The 26,851-nt window shown below is 32.9% G+C and overlaps 1 protein-coding gene across 1 annotated transcript; it reads left to right on the plus strand.

Moving 5' to 3' along the window:
- Positions 1 to 16,546: 16,546 nt before the first annotated feature.
- On the plus strand, positions 16,547 to 26,021 carry LOC133703364 (G-type lectin S-receptor-like serine/threonine-protein kinase At4g27290). The gene is made up of 6 exons (XM_062127845.1): positions 16,547 to 18,012; positions 24,117 to 24,379; positions 24,454 to 24,664; positions 24,759 to 24,996; positions 25,074 to 25,224; positions 25,424 to 26,021. Exons 1-6 carry the CDS (start codon positions 16,755 to 16,757, stop codon positions 25,727 to 25,729), a joined length of 2,427 nt encoding a protein of 808 aa, XP_061983829.1. The 5' UTR covers positions 16,547 to 16,754; the 3' UTR covers positions 25,730 to 26,021.
- Positions 26,022 to 26,851: the final 830 nt, after the last annotated feature.

Below are 26,851 nucleotides of genomic sequence, written 5' to 3' on the forward strand. Positions count from 1 at the left end.
TATTGTCGTTGACAATGACTTCTTCTTCTTTTTCTTCTTCTTGTGGAAAGCTTTATGGGTTAGTTGTCAACTTTTCTAGGAGTCTTTTGTGCTCACTATTGGTACTTAAAAATGTATTCAAGTTTTCAAAGTAATAAGGTACAATTTATGATGCATTAACTAGAAAAAAAATTTTAGTTCATAATTTCTTAAAAACGAATTTTTATGACTTAAATAATACTTTTATCTTCTTTATGATAGATAATGGTAAATCCTTCTTTTCAAATTATAGTCTATTATTCATAGTTATCACAGTCAGTACAAGATTTCAACCTACTTATCAATCAACAATTGCTTTTAGGACTAAATATTACAAGTTATGTTTGCCTAAGGTATGCGCGACCATCAATCTTTTCAATATATATATTATTTTGTCAATACAGATAGGGAGATATTCAGGTTGGTAAGGCCTTACAAACATAACTTGTAATATTTAGTCATTGATAAAAAAAAAATAGAGATAATTGAAACGAGAGTGTCAAAGAAACATCTCAACTTAAAAACTTAACCTTTTAGGTGAGGTTTCAAGATATGATTTATATTATTCTCTAACATACCTCCTCAAGTGAAAGCCCTTTGAACTTGAAACTTGCATAGACCCATATTACCTTTTACTTAATTTTTATCAAATAAATGAGGATAATGAGATTCGAACTCGTGACCGCTTGGTCATTAAAGCTATGATACCATATCAAAAAACCATCTCAACCTTAAAACTTAAGTTTTTAGATGAGGTCCTAAGATATAATTTATATTATTCTCTATGTATAAATAGATATATATATCCTTAGCTTTAGTCTCCTATGTAGATATGTCATCCTTTATAGCTTTACCATCTCTATTCATTCCTTGTATAAATAATTTGTCTAACTCCAAGACAAGCATAATTGGACATGGCAATCCATGCCTAATGACCAAACATCCAGCGGATAATTCCCATTGTTCCAAATTTTCATACACATCTTATAGAAAATAATCGAGGTGGAAATATTTAAGCCTATTAGAACACATAGATCGAACCTGAAGACTTTTAAATCACACTAGGTGTGGATCCATGCAAAAAAAAAAAAAAAACCCATCTCATATAAAATTTTTAAATTCATTAATTGAATTACTAGATCTAAAATATTCTATCTGAAAAAATTATGAAATTTAATTTTCAATCAATCAAATATTAAAAGATAAAATTGAAGAAACATTTTTAATTTTACAAAAGGATTGAAAACAAATAATAACAAATAACAGAATGGGGATTAAAATTCAAATTCAAAATAAATTTTATATTTGATTGAAGAATGAAATTGAAAATAAAATAAATTTAACAAAAGAACAAAAAAATAATAAAAAGAATAGTGAACAAAATTAATATAAAAATAAAACCAAATTGTGGACATGGATATTGTGTGTGTATTACAATTCTAAAATGACATGTTAAAATGTTTCCAAATAGAAATATATTGTTACAATTAACAACTTTATTTCTTACCAAAAGCATCTTTGTTGTATTATGGATCGATATTGTATTATTTACCTTTTTAGGATACTCATTAGTCAAACTGTTGTGCTGGCCACTCTTGCTTGCAATGGATCAGACATGATGACTTCGGGTTTGTGTAAGCTTCATTTTCATGGTAGACTTTTCTCATTTTGTTCGTCTTTTCCCTTCGTTGTGACTTGTGCTACATGAATTTTTTATAATAATTAGCCTCTTGGTATTAATTGTTTATTTATTATTATCTTCATCCATTCTCAACATTGAGCACCTTCCTCTAGATTTTGTCGGACGACACATACCGTTGCGTTTTGCAATCGTTATTAAGTTATCATAGACTACAATGAAATTATGATTATTGTTCATCTTTTTGTTGCCTGCCTGTTTATTTTAACCTTCCGTTTTGTCTTTGCTCTGCATTCCACCTCTGCTCTGAACACTACATGAAAATGGTGTTTCAGTGCATTAGCTATTAACAAGAACAGCAAGCAGCATCACTCCCAATACGCAAAGATAGCTTTGATTCATGATAAGTTCACAGGTCATTGGAAAAAAGCCTAACAATCTCTAATGTCGTAGATAAATAGTTTTGGATGATGCCTCCATTTCAACCTCAACAATCAAGTGCATCTACATCTGGAAGTGAATTTTTAGGAATAACCCAGAATTGGGTTATGACAATAAGTTCACAGGTCATTTGAAAAAAACCTAACAATCTCTAATGTCATAGATAGATAGTTTGGATGATGCCTCCATTTCAACCTCAACAATCAAGTGCATCTACTGTTCTAATTGTGTATATATACTAAGCTGAAGCTTTGATATGCTCATTGTGGATGTCTTTGATGCGAAACTATTGAAACTTCTTGAAATTGGACTTTTCTGTCTTCAATAGATGGATCTTATGGTTACTGAAAAAAAGGTGGCCAATTTTTACCGAAGCTACCTGGAGTCAAATATTTTGAGTCTGTAAGGAAGAAAAACATTTCTCATGTCATTTCCTGGAAAAACTCTTCCCATTTGACCTGTAACTTGTTCTAATAATAAAACATCTTTCTGTGTGATCAAACGTGAACATATATGAAAACTCTCTTGAATGGGAACTTTTTCAGTGCTGTTTGCATGATCTTTCTTGTTCTTTATCTTAAAGCATAATCCACCCAAGCCAATCCATAAGAGATGGTGCAGCACTACTTTCAACCGGAGGAAGCTTTGAACTAGGATTTTTCAGCCGTGGAAGTTCAAAAAACCGTCACATGGGAATATGGTATAAAGAGTGTCCTCGTACAGTTATATGGGTAGCAAACAGAGAAGTTCCTCTATCCATTACTTTGGGGGCTCTGAATATTAGCAGCGAAGGGATACTTGTCCTATACTATAGCACATACGATATTGTTTGCGGTGGAAATTTATTTATTTAATTAATGTGAATTTAAATAAATTATGGTTGGATAATAAATTAATCTTAAAAAACTCTTGGTTTTACTACTTAAATAACCCTTTTTTTCTAGATTTAATTTTTTTTTTATTTATGATGGCTAATCAAATATTAATAATGGTGAGAATTAATTTTTATTAATTCTTTAATTTTTTAGCTTTCAAGATTCATTATAAAAAAGGGATGAAAGAAAAGTTTTCAACTTGAACTTTTAAATTTTTTACATACACTTCTTCACCTCACATTTTAATGTTTTCTTCTCACTTTAAGCCTTAGTTTTCCTCTTAAATCTAGACCTTAAGTTTATTTGATTGAGAGATATTTGAGTTTTATATTCTTTAGTTTACATACGTTGTTGAGAAGTGCATTTAAATTAAGATGATAGTATTGGAGTCTTGGAAGATATGTTGTAAACATTCTAGTTGTATAAGTGAGATGTAATAAAACTTTAAGAACAAATGATTAATCCTTGAGAACAACAAAAATTTTATTACTTTAAAGTGTTTTAACAAGTAACTATCCTTTTTTGTATTAATTTAAATATATATATTTCTTCCAGGATAGTCTCATTGAATCTGCCTCAAGTTGGTATATGAGATTGCATAGTACCAAAATTAATAAATGGAAAGATTTGGTAGATGCCTTCTTAAAGCAATATAAATTCAATTTGAAAATTGCTCCTAACAAAACTAGTCTAATGGCTATGAAGAAGGGAAACCAAGAGTTTGTGAAAGCATATGCACAAAGATAGTGAGATAAGGCAACACATTTCCATCCTTCGCTAACAGAAACTAAAATGATAATTTTGTTCACCAACACCTTTAAATCCTTATATTATAAGCAGATAATAAGAAGTTCAGCTTAACAATTATATGATATTATGAGAATTGCTAAAAGAATTGAACAAATTATCAAAATGAGAAAAATTAGAGGTCCTGTCATGGGTTCCAAAACAATGACGAAAGATGAATCAGAAGATGACTCTTAAGTGGGAAATCTTAGTTATGTGGTCCAACTAGATCTCATTGTAGCATTAACTGCTCAAGTGCCTTTGTCAAAGATTGATATACCTTTGTCACTCGAGTTTGTCTACCAACATCTATTAGACTTTGAACTTGTTGCCCCAACTCTATCAAATCTCATACAACCATTGTTTCTTAGTTGGTATAATCCAGATGCGTGATATGAATATCATGATGGACTCATGGGCCATTCAATTGAAAATTGCAGAATTTTCAAGTACTATATCTGAAAGGTGGTGAGCAAGGGACATATTGAGTTTGTGAAGAATGGTGGTACCTCCCATCTAATCACCCCCATCCCCATCTTTAGCAATGACCAGTAGCTTGTAAAATATTGTCAATGCATAGGAAATATGCAATTACCCAGAGAATCAGTATTGTATTTTGCTTCAATATGTTTTTCATGTATCATGACTCCATCATATATTTTCAATCAATTGTGCTTTTTTATTTTTCTTATGATTGTCTTGAAATAAAGATATGCTTCTTTAAAAGGGTATTTTGACAAAATATTTTGATCAAACTCCAATATGTGAAGTTAAGGCTAACCAATCTTGAAAAAATAAAAGAGTTTTGATTGCAAAAATGATTTGATGTTTGTTAAAATTGTATAAGATGGTCACACAAATTTTGAACTCACATACAAAATTGAACCATGCATCATGAAGCTAAGTTTTAATGTTATGCATATTGACATGTAGTGGATTCATTAGTTATCGACTCGCGAATCATGGTTCTTTGCAAGTTCAAATCATTATACTGAACAATGTCAAAATTTATCGGTTCTATCTAGCCTTCCATGAATGAAAAAAAGGTCATCTTTGTTTATTCCTTTCATAATTCTTAAAATATATATCCTTGCAGTGCCAATGACACTCTATGATGATGGAGCATTGAAGAGGGGGGTATATTTGAAACTAAGTAAAGATACATGTCATCTAACCCCAAAGCATTGTATAAATATTTTTAGATTTTTCATGAAAAATCCTCAATGACATCTAGTAAGAATTTGATGAATCTGAGTTGACAAAGAAATAATCTTTGAGCTATGATAGCAAGGAATCTTAGTTAAATTCTGCTATTAGAAAGCACCAAGAAATTTAACCCTATCATCAGGAAAATGCAGTTAACCCTATCAGTAGGAAAGATTGATGTCAACACTACAATTAGAAAACACTAGGAAAGTTCAGGAAGAGCTTAATCAACCCTTATCATCATAAAAGGAGATAAGGAGGAACCCTACCATCAGGAATCCTAGTTGTTAAACCCTGAGATCAGGAAGAAAAGTGAGAAAAACTCTACTATTAGAAAATTCTAAAAAAAAAAGAAAGATCAAACCTTGTCATCAGGAAGAGTCTTCATATTATAAAATATTAGGTTTACATATAAATTAATTTAAATACATATTATAAGATAATAAAATAAAAAATTCTACCTAATACAAAAACTATAGAGTCTCATCAACGAGATCATTACTGTAATGATAGATATTATGGACCTGCAATACATAGTAGTGTAGATAATAAATTTTAGCATGTAATTATACCTTACATATAGTTCACTTCATACGAATTACTTCATGTTGTTTTGTTTTTCTTTACTATAAACTTCATCATTTTGACCAACTCCACCTTACATAGTTAGGTCTTTTCAGCACCACGAACTTTCTTTTATTATAACCTTTCCACTTTTTTTTGTAATCCTTTTCAAACACATTTCAAAAGTATATAAAAATACTAACAAAAATATATTTTTAAATAAAATGATGAGGTGACAAGCACTTACATGACAATTTAATAGTATGTATTCAATCTAATGTTGGTCCAACCTCATATGTCCCTATTAAGTTTCTAGGAAAACATCCCAAATAGCACCTCAAATTATTCTAAGCCATTTTTATTGTATGTCAAGCACAGTATCAGCTATTCCCATTATTCTAATTTGCATTTAAGATACAATTTGACGTTCCTACTATCATTATGCATCCAACCTATTTTTTTTTTCTTTTTACCACTTATCAACTAAAGCACTACATATGCAACCCTTTTAATTTTCACACACCCAGTTAATTTCCTAACATCACAGCATTATTAATAACCCTAAACATTTACACAATCTACCAATTCTTATACTTTCACTTTTTCAAAATAACCCAAGATTCTAAATATTTGTCTTCACATGAATCATATCCATGGTAAACACCATTCATTTATCTTACCAATAACATTTAAGCATAATAATCACTACCAGAAATTTACCTAAAACCAATAGAATTACCGATGAAATAATTCTGTCAGTACATTGCGGTGATAAATACCGACGGATATTATTCCGTCTGTACTTTGGTCGGTATGTACCGACAGAATAATACGGTCTGTATATATTGACAGAATTACAGATGAAATATATAGAATTAAAAAAAAGGCAGTTCACTGATGTGGAAGTTTTTGCGAGCAATTTTACCAATGGAATCACCGAAGGATTCAAACCGAGATCTCTGTATAGTGATATAACCAATTCACCATCAGAATTGCCAACGGAACCACCGATAGGATGAGTCTGTCGATGATTCATTCAACAAAAGTTAATATATCACAACTCTGCCGATTATCTCCTCCCCTATTTCTCCTTCTTCTTTCCCATCCCAACTCTCCCCTCCTAAACTGCAAACAACCACCCCCCCTAAAAAAAAAATCCTCCTATTCTCAACATAAGTCATATTTCTTTAAGTTTTGTGGTCACAACATCCGTGTTCTGATTTATTATGGATTTTATTATTTTTTGTAAGTAAATCTATCTTTTTTTTTTAATTTTAACATTTAAATGTCAATTTTATTGTTTTTTAGTATATGTATTTTGTTAGTGTATCTACATGTTTTATTGTTATTTATCAAACAAACTTGTAGTATGAATGTATAATTTTGTACTTGTTATGGTTTGTTTTAGATTTTGTAAAATTATATTTGTTTGTAAATTATTGAAACTTTTTTTAATTACCGAATTACATGTGTTGTCATGAAATAATTAATAGCTTGTTTAACGGGTCTGTTTTAATTTTTATCAATGTTATTGCGGAGTTGTAATTTCTGTAAATTTATATGTATAAATTTGTATGGACGTTGATAATTGATAATGAATATTTATGAGAAATTTTAATTAGTTTGTTAGATAATCTCGAGGTAAACCAATATTTTTGCAAATTTATTTACCTTACATAGTTAATTAATACATGTTGTCATCACAATTTTATAGGGGTTCGATAGAAGTCATGGATGTATCGAGATTCACCCCAAGAATTGCGGAATTTGTATTATTGTAACGGGGTTTAGGGTCTTATTAATTTCGCAACATTTATTCCTAGAAATTTTACTGGAGGCGGTATTAGGTGTCTATGCAGGAAGTGTCTAAATAAAAAGTATCTATATCTAGATATTGTAATGATGCATCTTCTACACAAAGAGTTCATGGAGGATTACCAGTGTTGGTGTGCACTCGAAGAACTATTTGTTTGTAATAAGAGCATGGGAGAAAGGGTGGTTGGGTCAACTTTTAGTGCTAGTAACATGCTTGGAGTTGCAAATGACAACAATAATCCTTACAGGAATATGGTTATGGATGCAATGAGAAAGAATCAAGGTAATGTCAGTCAATATCCAATCGTAGAAGAAGAACCTAATGCAGATGCAACTAGATTTTTTTATCTGTTAAAAGATTCGGATGAACCATTATAGGATGGTTGCACGAACCATAGTAAATTATCAGTCATAGCATAGATGTCCACCATCATGTTAGATCACAGGTTGAGTGAGGCCAGGTATGACAAAATTATCGAATGGGCCAAAAGCATTTTACCTGAAGGGAACAAGATGAAAGAGAACTTCTATGTTGTAAAGTCCATTATGAAACCCCTCGGTTTAGGATACCAGAAAATTGACATGTGTCTTAACTTTTGCATGTTATACTACCTTGAAAATGCTGAGCTGACTGAGTGCATGACATGTGGGCATTCTTGTTACAAACCCATAACTAGCAGGGGAAAGACTTTCGTGGCATATAAAAAACTTAGATACTTCCCAATCACACCTGGACTACAAAGGTTATTTTTGTCACTCAGGACTGCTTAGCACATGACATGGCACCAATTAGATGATGTGGTTGATGGAGTGATAGTGCATCCTTCTGATAGCAAAGCATGGAAACAGTTTAACAGTGTGCATCCTCACTTTTCAACTAAATTAAGAAATGTGCATCTTGGGTTGTGTACAGACGGATCCAACCCATTCGGGTCATTTGCTGCTCCTTATTCTTATTGGCCGCTCATACTCACGATTTATAACTTGCCACCAGGGATGTGTATGCGGCCAGATTTCATGTTTTTATCCACTGTCATACCCGGTCTGAGCAACCCGGGTCAGAATATAGATGTTTGTCTTTGACCGTTGATTGATGAGTTCACGTAGTTGTGGTCCTCTAGAGCTTTGACTTATGATATATCGAGGAAATAAAATTTTGTTATGAAGGTGGATTTGATGTGGACTATCAATGATTTTCCAGCTTATGAAATGGTTTCTGGTTGGAGCACGCATGGAAAACTAACATGTCCATACTGCATGGAAAACAACAAGGCATTCACACTAACAAATAAAGGTAAAACTTATTTTTTTTACTGTCATCATCATTTCTTGCCACCAAATCACAAGTATAGAAAGAACATAAAGAATTTCTTTGTTGGCAGAGTTGAAAAGGATGTTAGTGAGTTGGTTGGACTATATCGAGTTGCTCCTTCGATTTACTTGGAAGAAAATTCAAATTGTCATGTTTTCGATTATAGTCTTGTTGATGTTTGATGCGAAGGAGTTGAATGTTGTTTTGAGCTCTAACGGATAAGCAAATGTCGATGAAGATGATGATGATGATGATGATGATGATGACTATTCAATTGACAATAAAGAAGAACAAAATTCTGACTAACTATTAGAATCATGGAAAGTGTAAAGCATTTTTTTATATAATATAATATATATTATGGATGATATTTTGTAACATGAAATATGTATTTTATAAGTGTTAATTGTTGTTATTATTTTGTGCAATGGACAGTTACTAATATAAGTGTTTATAGGAAGGTAAATAGGTAATACAAACATAATCTTTCATACACAGTGCACAATCACCGACATCTATACCAACTGATTACACGTGTGTCGACATTTCACAGAGAGTTGCATAAATATTTACTGGAAATGCCACTATCACAGACGTCCATATCAATGAAAACAGTCCATTGGCATTTCACAGAGAGTTGCAAAAATATTTATTGGAAATGCCACTATCACCAACATCTCTACCGACGGATACAATCCGTTAGCATTTCATAGAGAGTTGCAAACATATTTACCGAAAATGTTGTTATCACTGACGTCAATACCAACGGATAAAGGCGCAGTTCACTAACAAAATCACTGATAGATTGTGCGAATTCCAAAGGGCGGGTAATTAATGCTTCTCTGACCAAGTGCACTTGTCGACCGGCTACAAAAATTATGGAGGGTAATTATTGCCAACGGATTTTTAAAAATTCATCGATCGAATAATTAAAAATAATATTATTTAAATTGACCATCAGGAATTCTATCAGTAAAATTATGCTATAAATCCCAGCGACCACCCCTTCAGTTTATTTTTTCACCTGCTTCGTTTCAAAGCTTTCATTTTCATTTTTTTTTTTCTCTCATTTGCTTCAAAACTGTTGTTTGTTGCTTGTAATCTCTAGTTCTATCTTCAGCAAATTAAAAGGTATGTATTTCCATTTAATATGCTTAAAGATTTTATTTTTTATATATTTTATTTGTTTTAGTTATTGTTATTTTTGTTGTGCTTTTTGTTTTGGTGTGTTTTTATAATGTAGATAAAGTCTTGAAATAAACACATTATTAAGGTAAGCATTTTTCATTCCTAAAGTCTATAGTTTTGTTTTTAATTTGTTGGATATATTGTATTGTTTGTATTGCCATAATAATTGAATACTTTGTAGAATTTTAATTGTTATTGTTGAATTTAACTTGTAATTAGTAATTGAATATATAGGAATAAATTTAATTATTTTATCTCAATTTTACTCTATTATTGCATGATATGTGTTTAATTATTTCCATTAATTGTAATTGTTATTTGTATAGATGTTAGGTTATATAAAAGATTTTTGAATGGGATCAATTGGTTGTGGCTATTGTCAATATTTGTAGGTTTGAAAATTTTGGGTAGTCTCTAGTATAAGGGAGGTGCTATCAAATTGTTTTTTAATAATCGAATTTAATTATGTAATTATTCATATAAAATTATGTATATGCGTAGAACAAAATCAAGAGCTCATCACTCACATATGGTTGCAGCTAGTTCTTCTAGTAGTGAGGATGACATATCCATAGGTGCCGATCAAGAAGATGCACCTGTGCCGACTCGCAATGCTACCTCCTCTAGTGCGATTTCACAGTATAGAGGCAGTGTGCCTTCACAACAGGATCAATTCACCCGCAAGTACAAGGCAAATTGGAAAGACGACCTTTCAATGTAAGTTTGTTTTGGTTTTAGTTTTTTTTTATTATAACATAATTTATGAACAACTAATCAATATTTCATTAATTTAATTTATTTTCAGGTTCACAAACATTGAGGCCACCCGAGTAATATCATCGGCGTTTAAATCGTCGATGGAGATTCCATTAATTCAATGGAGTCAGGTTTCTAGACATCATGAATGGAAACCTTATATCGATGCATGGTTTGACAAATTTGAGGTTGGTGTTAATTTCTAATTTCCAGCTTATTTTTAATAGATTATTATTATAATTGTAAATAAATTTTTATTTTTATTTGAAATAAATTATTTATACACAACACAAATTCGACTGGGATAGTGCGCTTGATAATGTTGTGAGGAGGGTGTGGAAAAATCACGCGACAACTAATTAACATCGAAAACAATACAATATTTTTTAAAAAATAATTTTTTTAAAAAAATCTAATTTGTCACTATGGAAGTAGGTTGTGTGATTTTTGGTATGAAGCATAAAAAGAGACAAAAAAAAAACACGAGAAATAACGATCTTCAAGGCTAGAACAACATGGCGGTTTGGAGGGATTTCAAATAGCTATACATCCTGGGAGATATATGGCCGCAATATATTGAGCACATGATGTTTGAGCAGTTTACACGACGCTTACAGCCTGGTGCTGGCAATCAAAACTGGCAAATTCATCATTCAGTGACAACGCACACCGGCGGCTTCATTCTGTTTTTTGTTCATGCGAAACGGATGGTAAGATTAATTTAAATGAAATATATCATTAATTAATTTTTTGTTACTTAATTAATTTTTTTTTCTTACAGGCTACATCTCTTGGATGTGAGCTGAGCCTAATGGAGTTGTTTGTAGAGACGCACGTGTAGAGTGAAGACCGCTAAAAAGGGGTGCAACGGTTCGTTGACAATCGTGCTCAACACTTTATGGTATGTTCGTTCAACCATTTTATTTCATAATTTATTATTTTTATTGAATTGGATATGATGATTTCTTTTTTCATTTTTAGGAGACCTATAATAGCTAGTTGAGGGAGAGATATGGGACGATCCTTCGACCCATCTGGATTTTGATTCGGATTTGTGGATGGAGGTAGGATCGTCCGGTGGACCCGATAAAAATCAGGTGTATGAGCTCTCCAATACTACGACCGATAACTTGCGGGCGGCCTATAGTGTCTCAACCATTGAGAGCTTCAAATTAGTATCGAGCACCCAATCTGAGGGGATTGTGACCTTAAAACAACAAACGACTCATCTCACCAAAAAAATACAAGCAATTATCAGAATTATGAACACACGACTCATCTCACCAAAAAATATGAGCAACTCTTGGCGAATTATGAACAACTCCGTCAAATGGTCATGAATATTACATCAAAGAAGGATGATACATGTGCGCCCCCTTCTTGGCCGTATGATCCTGGGAACAACCAGCCTCCTCCTCCTTCTCCGTCACTGTTTTAGTTTAATATTTTTTTTGGAAACACATTCAATTTGTAATGAATATTATTTAACTTTTTTTATTTTTGATGTTTAATCAAATTTTATTTGTATAATTGTTTTTTTACTAATTTATATAATTTTATATTATTTATTCTAAATAATTTTAAAAAAATCTAAAAAACACCACTGATGGATTTACTGACGAAATGTCTCCATCGGTATTTTACCGAGAGTTGAGAAATATTTACTAAAAATACCACAATCACGAACGCCTTCACAAATGGATAAAGTTTGTTGGCATTTTATCGAGAGTTGAGAAATATTTACTAAAAATACCACAATCACCGACGGATAAAGTCCGTTGGCATTTTACCGAGAATTTTAAAATATTTACTAGATATGTCACTATCACTGATGAAATATATTTGTCGGTATATTTCCAGCGGGAATTTTTTTTGCTTGCATTTTTCGTCTGTAAAACCATCAATGATATTTTTTTTCCAACAAACTGAGCGACAGAATGTAGGATGACCGATGAAAGACATGCCTACATACATTTGCCGTCAGTGATTTAGTCAGTAAAAAATTTACCGACGAAGTCTGAATCTCACACCGATGGATTCGGTCCGTTCGAAAAATCGTGAATTCTCGTAGTGAATATTATTTAAAATACAACACATTATGATTTTACATTCATAATAGTATGACTTGTAGAGGATAGAACCATGAACCTCCATTCATCTACAAACACATTATGATTTTACACTAATTTTATTATTATTATTATTGCTACGTACTACTACTATTTATGATGTGGAGCCATTCCAATTAAATGAAAAAGGAAAGAATATTTATGATGTGGAGTCATTCCAATTAAATGAAAAGGGAAAGCAAGAATCCTACCTTTAGTGAAAATCAGACTGTAATCAGACTGTAAGGTACAGAGATATACATATTTACAATGCATTATGCCCCCACCACGCTTTTAGATGGGATGCATGTAGTTTTACGCCAGTAGAGGAGATACCGAACACAAACCAGTAAGAAGGCATCACATAACACTTTTTTTTGTTTTACTTCTTTCTATATTTTCATTTTCTCCATTTAAATTACATAACCAAAAATCAACCAAATCATTTCACATCGTAATATTTCAACAAATCTCAAACATTTACAACATCACCAAAACATCAAAAATCAATGCAATTCAATCCAATTTGTACCTTTTACAATTTGAGGATTTTCCTAAGTTCCCCAATAATGGTTGGCTTTAAAGTCTTAATTAATGTTATCAAAAACACATTTTGACTCATAAACTCGTACAATTTTATGTGTCAAAATATATAAAATGTGTAAAATCGGGTTAAAAATCAGTAAAATCAGTCAAACTCGTGTAAAATCGGTTCAATTCATTAAAATCATTAAAACTAGACCAATTTCATGATTTCAACTTAAAAATTACAAAAACTGCTAAGTGCTAAATGTTGAGTCAGCACTTCTCTTTCCCCATGAGTCCCTACTCCCCCACTTGACATTCCACCCGCCCTCTTTCCCCTTTCCCAAGGGGTTTTATTTTGTTTTAATTTTGGAAAAAAGTCTCTTGTATTTGTTTTTATTCATGACAAATTTTCATTAAACAAAGAGTTAGAATTACTTTTATTTTTTGCTTTACGTGATTTTCTTGGCACAGAAAGTATTTTAGGCTTAATGCTATGTTTGTTTCCTGGAATTCAGTTTCCAGGAAACCACTTTCCAAATTTTCCTATATTTGTTTAATATTAGAAAAGTTAGTCAACGGAAAACACTTTCCAGTTAAAGGAAAATTTGGCTTGGTTTTCAGGAAAGTGTTTTCCTGAAAAATTTGGGCGGAAAACACTTTCCGGATGTTGTGAAAAATTTAGAAATATCATATTATTTGTTGATTATATCAAATTTGGTCCTCAAACTTTTGATTGCTATATATATTTTGTTTTGAATATTTATTTTTCAATTTCATCTCTTAAAATTTAATTTTTCTTTTAACTTTGGTCCTCATTTTTATAATTGTTATTTGCTTTTTCCTTATCATTTTTTTATTGAAATTTTTTATCTATCAAATTTGGTCCTCATTATTTTGATTGTTATTTTTTTTTGAAATAATTTATGAAATATTAATTATTATTATTTTAATTTCTTCATCTTTTATTTTTTTTATTTTTTAGATTTGATCTCTATTATTTTGATTATTATTTATTTTATTTGAGATAATTTATGAAATTATATTTTTTTTTAATTTCATTCTCATTCAACTTTTTAATTTGTAAAATTTGTTTCTCATTATTTTAATAATCTTGAGAAAAATAAAACATTAATAAGTTATTTTCCATGACATAACCAAACACTGGAAAGTGTTTTCCAACTTATTTTTCATTACACTACTAAACATCAGAAAATAATTCACTTTCCTGGAATTCATTTTCCAAAAGAAAACTACTTTCCAGTAAACAAACAGGGTCTAAAAAAAATTCACCAGTAATAAATTATTTTCATGTACGTCTTGTCGTTGTGAGAGAGGCGTTTGAATTAAAGAAGTAGCTCTTATATTTGCATTGATATGTAGTTTTGATGGAATATTGAAGGAAAAACAAGATCTAAGAGGAAAAAAGAAAAAAACACATTTGAGATCTGAGCCAAATGCTTCACAGAGTCACTTGCATCCTGAGCCACATGCTTCACTTGCTCTCCAGATAATTTTTCATTATAAAGCTCCTATCTGATCGATGCCTAAATGGCATGACTTGGTTTGACAAGAACTAAATGTGGGGTTTTTTTAAAATAAAATAATAAATTAGCACCTTAATTAAAATATTTTTACATAATAATATTATTTAAAAATATTTTGATAAAATATTATATTTTCATCTTATTATGCTTAGTAAATACAACATATAAATATCATTTTTAAAGATAACTATAAAAATTTAATTGATATCGCCACAAACTTTGAATCGACATCAATAAAATTAAATGTCTGGTGCCGACGCAATGTATTTGAGCTTGTTAATGAGTTTTTTTATTTTATTCTTTTTCATTTTTATTTAGGTGAAACATAAATTTATTTTTAAAAAATATTATAAGATCTAATTGAGCTATTGACATGAATCACTGATTTAATAATCCGAGACATAACATGCAATTTAATTAAAATATTTTACTTTTGATTTTACAATTTTACAATTCAAGTTTATATTGTATGTTCCGTGTCGTGTCAAAAAAATTTTTTTTACAACCTTGGTCTTAATTTCCTATAATATAGTTTTTAATTTCTTCAATTAGTTTCTTAATCATGTAATTAAACCCACAATTAACTAATAATTAACATCATTTCGTAATTTCATTTACAAAATACATAAACCCTAAATTTTACAATTTAAGGATTTTCAATCTCCCATCAATAATCAAGAATAAAAATGGATTTAAATGAAAGAGAACCTCTTCCCACAACTAGTTCGTCCAATCAAGGAAGCCTTTAAATTCAATTCTAAAGATTTTCCCTTTTCTTCTAATTTGATCAACTTCTCTCTCTCTCTCTCTCTCTCTCTCTCTCTCTCTCACACACACACACACACACACACAATTCTCTGCCTGTTTTTAGTTTATTTCTAGGATTTCATGTAACTTACAGTCTTCCCATAATTAAATTAAGAGAAAATAGAGGAATTTTAAGACAAGAAGAACAAAATTTTCCCAATTCTTTCTCTTGATTCGCGAAAACACAATATCTTGAAAAGCCAAACTTGTGGTTTGGGTTTTTCTTCATATAGCTTTCATGTGACCTGGCTTCATAAAACAAAACAATAAATGCTAGACGATTTTAGACGAAGCAATTGCTTTCAAGGGCGTAGCGGTTACAGGAGGACTAAGGGCGCGCAGCAGCAATTTTATCAATGCTTAGAAGTAACTAAATTTTTAACCCGCGGGTGGGGTTAAATTTTTTTAATAAAATAAAATATTTAAATATTGCTATTTTTTTTTAGTGAAAAAAAATTTAAATCGTGTGGGGATTAATTCTATGTGATCCAGTTGACTTTGCGGGTTCAAAAATAATCCAGACGACTCGTAAAAACATAGTTTGATTCAAAAAAAATTAAAATGATTTTTTTTAATATTAAAATAACAATATATTAGAATGATTTGGGTCAATTCAAATTAACATGTCAAATCTGTGACCCGGATTATAAGACTATAATAACTCCATAGAAAACAAATAAAAAAATTATAAAGCCTAATTTTCAATTAAAAATGTTGAATGTTGAAATTTTAAAAAAATCAATTAAAAAAAATTTAAGTCAACTGGATTAATCTGTCATGCTCGTACTTATCGCATGCTTTCTCCTTGAATCTATGAATTTTATTGTTTAGTTTATTATTTGGTTATTATAAATTTAATGCAACTTTCATTAAATTACCTTAGATATTAAATTTAATTAAAATTTTATATTTATGATAAATCATATCTAGTTAAATTAACGCTAGAACTTTCAACCATCATGTATGACAAAAATATGTGATGGACTTGGAGTCTTTGGAATCACAACGGGAGAAAAGTGACATCCTTGTGTCATTTCCGTTTCAGAAAAGCTCTGGTGAGAAACTCCGCAGTATCTAAGCTTGTCTCTTACCAATCAACCTGTAAATTAATACCAAAACGTTAGTTATGCTGTAATCAGAAGTGATTAATGTGAAAAGCTCTCTCCAATGGGAAGATTTTTAGAGATCTTTGTATGCTGTTTCTTATTCTTCATCTTAACCAACTCCACCACACCAGCTACTATCAATCCAAGCCACTCCATAAGAGATGGTGAGACTCTACTTTCAGATGGCGGAAGCTTCGAATTAGGATTTTTCAGTCCTGCAAATTCGACAAACCGATACTTGGGTTTATGGTTTAAGAAGTCTCCTCAGGCGGTTTTTTGGGTAGCAAATAGAGAAATTCCACTTTCCAATAGGTTGGGAGTCCTGAATATCACCAGCGAAGGGATACTTATCATATACAGTAGCACCAAAGATATTGTCTGGTCGTCGAATTCGTCAAGAACTGCAGAGAATCCAGTCGCAGAGCTCTTGGAGACAGGAAATCTTGTTGTAAGAGAAGAAAATGATAACAGCAATGCCAACTTTCTGTGGCAGAGTTTTGACTATCCTTGTGACACCTTGCTGCCAGGAATGAAACTGGGAATCAACTTTGTAACTCGGCTTGAAAGCTCTCTGTCATCCTGGAAGAGCTCAGAAGATCCTGCTCGAGGTGAATTTTCTTTCCTTCTAGATCCTAACGGGTATCCGCAGCTACTTTTGACGAAGGGGAATAAAACACAGGTTAGAATTGGGTCATGGAATGGCTTACGTTTTGCTGCAGAAATAATTTCGAAACCTGATTCAATTTCAACGGATGAATTTGTGCTCAACGAGAAGGAGGGATATTTCGTTTTTGGGATCACAAGCTTAGGTTTTCCGAGGCTTACACTAGCTACATCGGGCATTCCACAACGCTCAATATGGAATGATCGAACACATCAATGGCAGTATGTTGAAATTGCCCAGCATGATATATGTGAAAACTATTCTATTTGCGGTCCAAATGCTTACTGCCAGTTCAATAATTCTCCTATATGCGCATGCCTGGATGGATTCATGCCCAAGTCTCCACGAGATTGGAAGTTGTCAAATTGGTCGGGTGGGTGTGTTCGAAGGACTGCTTGCAGTGACAAAGATCGCTTTCAAAATTATTCACGGATGAAATTGCCTGACACATCTTCTTCCTGGTATAATAAAAGCACTGGTCTCGAGGAATGTAAGGGAATATGTTTGAAGAACTGCTCCTGCACTGCATATGCAAATTTAGATATCAGAGGAGGTGGAAGTGGCTGCCTGGTTTGGTTTGGTAGCCTCGTTGATACAAGAAGGTCAAATGGGGATGGACAAGACCTTTATGTCAGAATTGCGGTTTCAGAATTAGGTATGCCTCGTATTAACGCGAATGAATACTGATTTTTTAATAGTCTCCATTGTTTGTTCTTAAGCCAGAGAAAACACTTAACTTTATAGGAAGCATTTAAAAAGGTATAGAATTGGTTTCCCTACAGTATTTTAAGCACCTTTAAGTTGATTTTATTTTGACATATGAATTAGAAGTGTTCATTTTTGGTTCGGTTCGGTTTTTATAAAAAAAAAGTAATCAAACCGAATTTTAAAAAAAAACCAAAACCAGTTCAAACCGACCGGTTTCGGTTCGTTTTTTAGAGCAAAAACCGGTTCAAACCGGTTTGGCTCGGTTTTTTCGGTTTGGATCGGTTTTGGCTCGGTTTTTTCCGGTTTGGCTTGGTTTTTTCGATTTGGCTCGGTTTTTTCAGTTCGGTTTGATTCGATTTTTTCAGTTCCAGGCTTAAAAAACCGAACCAAACCGATCGGTTTTCTCAAAATTTTAATCAGTTTTTTTTCACGGTTCGGTTTTTTCAGTTATTTTTTTTCCAGTTTTCTCGGTTTAATCGGTTTTTCGGTGTTTTTGAACACCCCTAATATGAATCTTTTTTATGCAAGTAGAAGTTAAAGACAATAAATAAACATAGAACACAAAAATTTGATGGGCGAAAGGGGCTGTAGATGTGAACCTTAAATTCTCAGCTTTATTCTCTCTAAAAGTAATACTAACAAAGTCTATGTCCTTATAAAGTTTATAAAACCTTAAATAAGTCAGAAACCCTACCTCAACTACGAAACAAAATAAAGATTTGAAAATACAAAGGAAATAACCATAAAATGTGAAACAATACATGAAATCCGAATAAAACAAGGAAAATAACATAATTGACCCAAATCGGAGCCTCAAGGCAAGGTTTTGGATATCTGAAGATGCATTGGTTTGCGTAGCATTGCAGGGGCTATTATAGAGAAAACGATCTCTGAAAACTCTTGTAAAAATTTGAGACCGATCCAATTGTTGAATTAAAAGTTATAGCTTTTTAAGCCATTATTCTAGTCTGGAGTGACCAAAACTTCTATTGGGCCTAAACCTGTTCCTCTGGTTCGTAAATACATCTTCTAGGCCATCCATATAATTTGTCTAGGGTAGATCCTTATCTAATTGTGGCATATCTACACCTGACTACTCATAATCATTTATTATCTCAAGCATGACTACATCATTCTTCCTATGTTAGAGAGAACTCATCCTCAAGTTTTATTCCTCTTCTAAATAAGATGTCAAGTGTTAGACATTGCAGACATCAAAAGTTTTTAGATGATTAGGAAGACAAATCCTCTAAGTATTATTATTTATCTTCTGCAACACCTCATATGGGCTTATCTTCATTTCCTTCAACTGCAACACCTCACATGAGCTTATCTTTCTTTGCTTCAACTTGTTATACTCACCCACTAGAAACTTGTCACATGTAAGGGCTTCCCATACCAAATCAATGACCTCAAACACCACTCTTCATTGATGAGTATCAGCCAAGGCATTATACTTGGCCTTGTTGTCATTGATTGTCTACTTGACCTCCTCATGTATGCCATGCAAGTAATCTACCATATTTGTAGCTTATACACTTAGTTGTCCGATGCAAGGAATACAAATTAGCTCCAATACTCCAAAAGGATCCTATCCATAGACTATCTCAAAATAAATTAGTTGGGTGATCCAATTCTGAGACCTATTATAAGTGAACCCCGCCTGTTGCAATGTCATATCCTACTGTTTCAACTTATCTCTGACCAAGCTTCGTAGTAAGTTGTTGAGATTATGTTTAACCACCTTTGTTTAACCATCTGTTTGAGGATGATAAACACTGTTAAAGTTCAACTGACTACCCATCCTTCCCCACAAGCTCTTTTAGAAATTACCCGTTAACTTTACATCCCTATTCAAAGTGATGGACCCACAAATGGCATGCAAATGAACCACCTCATTGAAGTAAAGTTAGGCTACCCGAGATAGATCTATGGTCTTTGATGGGTCATCTTCGAGAACTTGTCAACGATAATAAAAATAGAGTTTATGGCTCATTGAGTACGAGGTAAGCCTAATACAAAATTCATGCTCATGTCTAGCCATGGAGCATTAGGAATTGGAAATATCGTGTACAATCTACCATTTGATAAAGTCCTATTAGATCTCTCACAAACAACACACTTTTTAATAAAATTGAAAACCTAACTCGATAATTTAGGCTAACAATAATTTGCTGACACTAGAGCCAGTGTCTTATCCCATCCAAAATGCTCATCACAATATGATTCATGAATGATATGCTCATATAAAGAAAAAAAATGGAATACATAGATGTAAACCATGAAAAAGATAATCATTCATAAGTATGAAGCTTTCTCGTTTACCTCCTTCTAATAACTCAACATAAATCTGCCTAAATGAAGAATCACTTGAATAGAACTCACAGAAAGTATTAAATCCTGGCACATTTATACATATCATTCGTGAACTCTTGCCGAAATGACACCCAATTTGCATGCTAATTGTTGAGCATGGTAACCCTTATACTGAGAGCATCAACCACCTTATTTAAGTTGCTTGATTGGTGTTTTAATGAAAAGGTGAACTCTTGTCGAAATGACACTCAATTTGCATGCCGACGACTTAGCTTTTGTTGCCCATTTATGTACTTTAGAGCTTCATGATCTATAATTAAAATAAACTCCTTTTGTATGAGATAGTGCCTTTAATGCTTTAGAGTCTGAACAATAACATAAAGCTCCAAATCATATATGGAGTAGTTTCTCTTCGAGCTGGATAATTTCTCACTGAAGAAGGCGATTAGGTGCCCATCCTAGCTAAGAACTCCCCCAATACCAACCTCAGAAGCATCACAATTTACTTCAAACAGTTTCTCAAAGTTTGGTAATGTCAATACTGGAGCTTTAATCATTTTCTGTTTTACCACCTAAAAACTGGTTTTAGCTTCATATGTCCACTAAAAGACATGTCCCTTTACACACTTTGTAATATGTGCAATAAAGGAATTGAAGTTCTTGATGAACTTTCTATAAAAATATGCAAGGTCGTGAAAACTCCAAACATCATGAATGCTTTTTGGTGTTAGCCACTCCATAATTGTAAAAATGTTACTTTGATCAGCCTAAACACCGTAAACAGACACAATAAAGCCAAAAACAAAAGCAACAATATTAGTAAGGAATTTACACTTTTTATTATTGATATATAATTGTTCCCTCCATCAAGTATTAAAAATAGCTCGTAGGTGTTCCAAATGAGACTTCAAAGTGGGACTATAAATTAGAATATCGTCGAAATAAACCATAACAAATCTGCCCATGAGTGACCTCAAAATCTGATACATGAACCTTATGAAGGTGCCGGGAGCATTTGACAAAAAAAAAGGCATAATCATCCACTCATATAACCCATAACCCATAGTGAGTTTTAAAGGTTGTTTTCCATTCATCTTCTAGTCTGATTTTGATATGATAATACCACTCTTGAGGTCAATCATGGAGAATACTTTAGAACTTGTCAACTAGTCTAACATGTCATTTAGATGCATTATGGGTTATATGTATTTTACTATGACCCAGATGATGGTGTGGTTATTTACACACAAATGTTATGATTTATCCTTTATGAGGACTAAAAGGGCTAGCACAACACAATAACTCATACTTTCCTAGATATGCCCCTTCTCTACCACCTATTTCTACAACTCTTTAGCTTCTTTAGGGCAAAGTCTATAAGTTGGTTTGTTTGACAGGCTAGAACTCGACATCAAGTTAATATGGTGTTATATCTATCTTATGTGAGGTATGCCTTGGGGAAACTCATTCGGCATCAAATCTTAAAATTCTACTAATACACCTCGTACCCCATCAGGATTATCATCTACTTCTTCCTCTTCCCTGACTGTACTCCTAGGCATTAACACATAGTAGTTAGAGTTTAGGGTGACTTTTAATTGCTAGCTGGAATTTCTTTATTGCCTTTATGAATACCATATTCTTGCAGCTCCTGTTATCTACGATCAAACTATAGACTTTGTCTTTGATAGTGTATATAGATTGAAAAATATTGTTATGACTCAAATTCTCATCTGAATCACTCTTGAGTGTCAACAAACTCTTCCTGATCACAAGGGTTGTTCTATCATCTCTAAACAGGATATCCCTATCACTATCTGAATCATCTTCATTGTTAGCAAAATTCATAGGCTTCTCCTCTATTAGTAGATTCTTTCTTAGACAACTTTTTGGTTTGTTATACTTGCTAATCTGGTGTCTCAACTCACCACATCTGAAATAAAAAAGTTTAAAGACACCTTTACTTATTACTTGTTGATTTTATTGGTTTAACCTAATTTGATTGGTGGTCTGTCTTGGGTCACTACTGCATCCTCTATTATTTTGTTATACCCAGAAGTTTTTGTTATCATCCCTAGCAGCTTGTTGCTTCTCCACCATTAAATCCCTTTGATACTCCTTTGAAATCATCCATAAGATCTGAAGACATAATACATTTTTGATAGATTGACATGCGCCATTGAAGTATCTGGCCACCAGTTGCTCTTTTGTTTCTGTCAGATCATTCCTAGAAACTAGCTAGTAAAACTCATCAATGTACTCATTAACATATTTCCCTCTTTGTTTCAGTGTGTGGAGCCTCTAGTATAAAGTTTGGGAGTAGTTAAAAGGAAGAAAGTGCTCTCTTGATTCTAGCTTTCCCTTGTCTCTATAATTGATTCTAGCTTTCTCCTGTCTCTCTCTTGTCTTCTTTAATTGCTCCCACCAAGCAGATGCCCTGCCCTTTAATCTGATCGTAATCGACTTCACTCGCGTCTATTTAAATATATTTTTTTTAATTAAAAAATCATGTCAGCCTCATTCAACTAAACTATGAACTACTTTTCCTATAAAGTTCCTGAAAACTTAGGGATTTCGATATGAAAGTTGAAATCCCAAAATTTATTCTTTTTTTGCTCAAGAGGTTGTCTCCTTTGAATTCACCTCTGATTGTCAGTATTGGCCAAGGACCCAGGATCACTCTCCTAGTCCTGGTCACACTACCTCTAATCCCATAGGTCCCTTTCCTCTAACCTATGGGTCAATTATGTGATCTGCCTTTGCTTGTCTTCGATGACAAGCTATTAAATGTTCCTCAATCAAGGGAGGGCTCCTCATCCATTTCTTGGCCACACCCTACTCCACGACCTCTTTCCACCATGTTTTGTTAGCGGCACACAGCAAGCAAACAAATTCTTTTCCATGAGATTGTAACACACAACATGCAATAAACCTGAGATTGTTAGGCTTTGATACCAATTCAAGCAAGAGGAAGCTATAGATAGCAAACAAACACAGAAATTTGATTAGCAGAAGAGGTTGTAGATGTGTACCCTAAATTCCTAGCTTTATTCTCTCTAAAAATAATACTCATAAAGTTTATCTCCTGAAAAGGTTTACAAAACCTTAAATAGGTCATAAACCCTTTCTCAACTAGAAATTAAAATAAAAATACAATGAAAATAACCATAAAATCCGAAACAATGCATGAAATCCGAATAAAACAAGGAAAATAACAAAACAGGCCCAAATCAGGGCCTCGAGGTGAGATTTTTTATATTTGAAGATTTGACAGTCTGCATAGTGCGGTAAAGGCTACTCCTATAAAACTTTGAGCCCGATTCAATGGTCAAATAAAAAATTATGACCTTTTTAAGCCATCATTCTGGTTTGGAGCTTTCATAATTTCTTTTGGGCCTAAAAATAATTTGTTAGGTCATCTACATAATCTGTTTGTGGTAGATCCTCATCTAGTTATGGCAGATCCACACCTGACTAATTAGAATCACTTATTATATCAAGTTCTGACTACATCACTTTTCATTCATCAAAACTAGAAACTAGAAAGCGTCGTCTCTTCTGCTCCATCTTCCCATCTGAACATGCTCTAAAATTTCACTTCTAATTTCCATTTTCGAGAATAGTCCTCAGCACTGGAAAAAAAATTACAAGATTTTAAGATTTTATTCAACTTCTATTTAAGAAGTGATGTTGAACTAAAAGAATGCGTCACTAACAATTCCTATTTGCTTGCAGAAAACGTTGAGAAAAAAAGACCCGTTGATAAGAAGAAGCAAGCAGTAATAATTGCTAGCTCTGTCATATCGGTTCTAGGTTTGCTGATACTAGGAGTTGCCTCCTACACAAGGAAAACATATCTCAGAAATAATGACAACAGCGAAGAGAGGAAAGAAGACATGGAGTTACCTATATATGATTTGAACACGATAGCACGTGCCACTAATAATTTCTCTAGCATGAACAAGCTGGGAGAAGGCGGTTTTGGACCAGTATTCAAGGTGAATAGAACTCTGCTACTTGTGCAAAAAATACGTAATATTAAACTAAGTTCTGTTGATTATTTGTGATTTAGGGTACATTGGTAGATGGACAAGAAATAGCAGTGAAAAGGCTCTCCAAAAGTTCTGGGCAAGGAATGGACGAGTTCAAGAATGAAGTTGTGTTAATTGCAAAACTTCAGCACCGCAACCTTGTGAAGCTTCTCGGTTTTTGCATCCATAAAGATGAAAAAATGTTAATCTATGAATACATGCCAAACAAGAGCTTGGACTCCATTATTTTTGGTTTGAGCCTACACTGATCAATAGATAGCATGTTTTATTATCATTTATCATTTATCAATTAATGCTTCTATAACATGGTAGAGAAATTGAGCAGATTTAACCAGAAGGAAATTACTGAATTGGAGAAGGCGTATTCACATCATTGGAGGAATAGCTCGAGGGCTTGTTTATCTTCACCAAGACTCTAGACTGAGGATCATTCATAGAGACATTAAAGCCAGCAACATTTTACTGGATAATGAGCTAAACCCAAAAATTTCAGATTTTGGCCTTGCTCGAATGTTTGGTGGAGATCAAGTGGAGGCCAATACTAATAGGGTAGTTGGGACATAGTAAGTATTCTTGAACTGGCCACGTTGTATTGCATTTATATGCTTTCAGAACTGATCCAGCCGATATTATTTTGCAGTGGGTATATGTCTCCTGAGTACGCATTAGATGGACACTTCTCTGTGAAATCAGATGTCTTCAGTTTCGGTGTCCTAGTTCTGGAGATTGTGAGTGGAAAGAAAAACAGGGGATTTTGTCACCCAGACCAGAACGTTAACCTTCTTGGACATGTAAGCTTTTGTATAAACATGTTAATATATAATCGTGATGAAGAGTGCTGGTATCAAACTATCCAAAGAGGCACATCCAACAACATGCCATTGCATTTTCCTTCTGGATGCTTCTATAGTTAACTGAATAAAGATAGATTCATTGCTGTTATGCAAATCAAAATGATCCATCCACTAATACACTGTGTTGTTTTGGAAGGCATGGATTCTTTGGACCGAAGGAGCACCATTGGACCTGATTGATGAAGGTTTGAGTGATTCGCGCAATCTAGCTGAAGTTTTAAGATGCATTCATGTGGCTTTATTATGTGTGCAACAGCGACCAGAAGATAGACCAACCATGTCGACTGTGGTTGTAATGTTAGGCAGTGAGAATCCATTGCCTCAGCCTAAGCAGCCTGGTTTTTTTATGGGAAAGAATCCATCTGAAAAGGACAGTTCATCAAACAAGCATGAAGCTCATTCATCAAATGAGGTTAGTCTGTCATTATTAGAGGCACGGTAGCCTATCGTCGATTGACAACGGAGTTGAAGCTAGAAAATTTCATGCTTTCGGATATGCAGTGACATCTGTTCTTGCTTTCTAGCAGTCACACCATTCCACGACAGAGTGATTGGAGCTAAATGATTTCAATATTCGTCCTTCATTTCTATAGTTGTTTCGTTTGACAAGTCTCCCTGTGTAGCAAAGAGGATTGCAGACTTGTTTTTTCGTCTATTTTTTTCAGTTCCTGCTTTGTCTAGTTAACTGCAATATCAAGTCATTATCGTATAGGATAACAGAAACCTTATTATTATTATTGTTATTGTTGTTGTTATTATTTATTATTGTTATTATTACATAAAATTAAATTTTTAAAAAAATATTTTTAAAATGCAAAAACAAATTATAACTAAGACAAAATTAAGTAGCCGCCCCATCCCTCTATTCTTTATGTCTCCTGTCCCTCTCAGATTTGCCTCCTCCTCATCAATGCTCCACAACTGTGAAGCTTTATGTGACAGTCCTCCCAATCAATGGCATGCCCCTCTTTACTTTTTCTATTAATTTTTCTATTCTCTTTCTTTCTATTTCTCACATGACCTCAAGATGTGTGGATACGGGGGGACTCTTTCTAAAGTAACAAGATTCACTGGAATGAAGGATAACCACTCCTCTATGCTCACTACGAGCTATACCAAGAGTCAAGCTACCTGCAATAATTATTACAGTGGATAAGAGAAGACCGGAGCTTGCCATTCGTGCACTATTTAGCTTAGTTAGCTTAGATCCATTTTGAGATGAAATGCGGAAAAGTCCAGTGTTAGCAAAAAAAATAATTTTGGTTTGAACGGGTTTGAAAATAAAAAAATACCTAATCAAACCAAATCAAGATTGATATTTAATATTGAGGCGTGTAACTCAACTGATCGGGTCCTGAATTTGCTTCTTAGAGGTTATCAGTTGAAGTTCTATAAATCTCAGAGCCACTGGAGGCTAATATGATCATTAATTTCAGGGCCTGTGAGACTAATCATAGTACAAACAAACTAATCCAGACATCGTGTTAATCTAAAAAAATAAAAAAACTAATGGATTTGAATTAGTTTTTAGTTAGTTAAAAAGCTTTAAAATATTTTGATTCAA

The sequence above is a fragment of the Populus nigra genome, chromosome 9, assembly GCF_951802175.1.
Source record: "Populus nigra chromosome 9, ddPopNigr1.1, whole genome shotgun sequence".
In the NCBI taxonomy this organism is placed as follows: domain Eukaryota; kingdom Viridiplantae; phylum Streptophyta; class Magnoliopsida; order Malpighiales; family Salicaceae; genus Populus; species Populus nigra.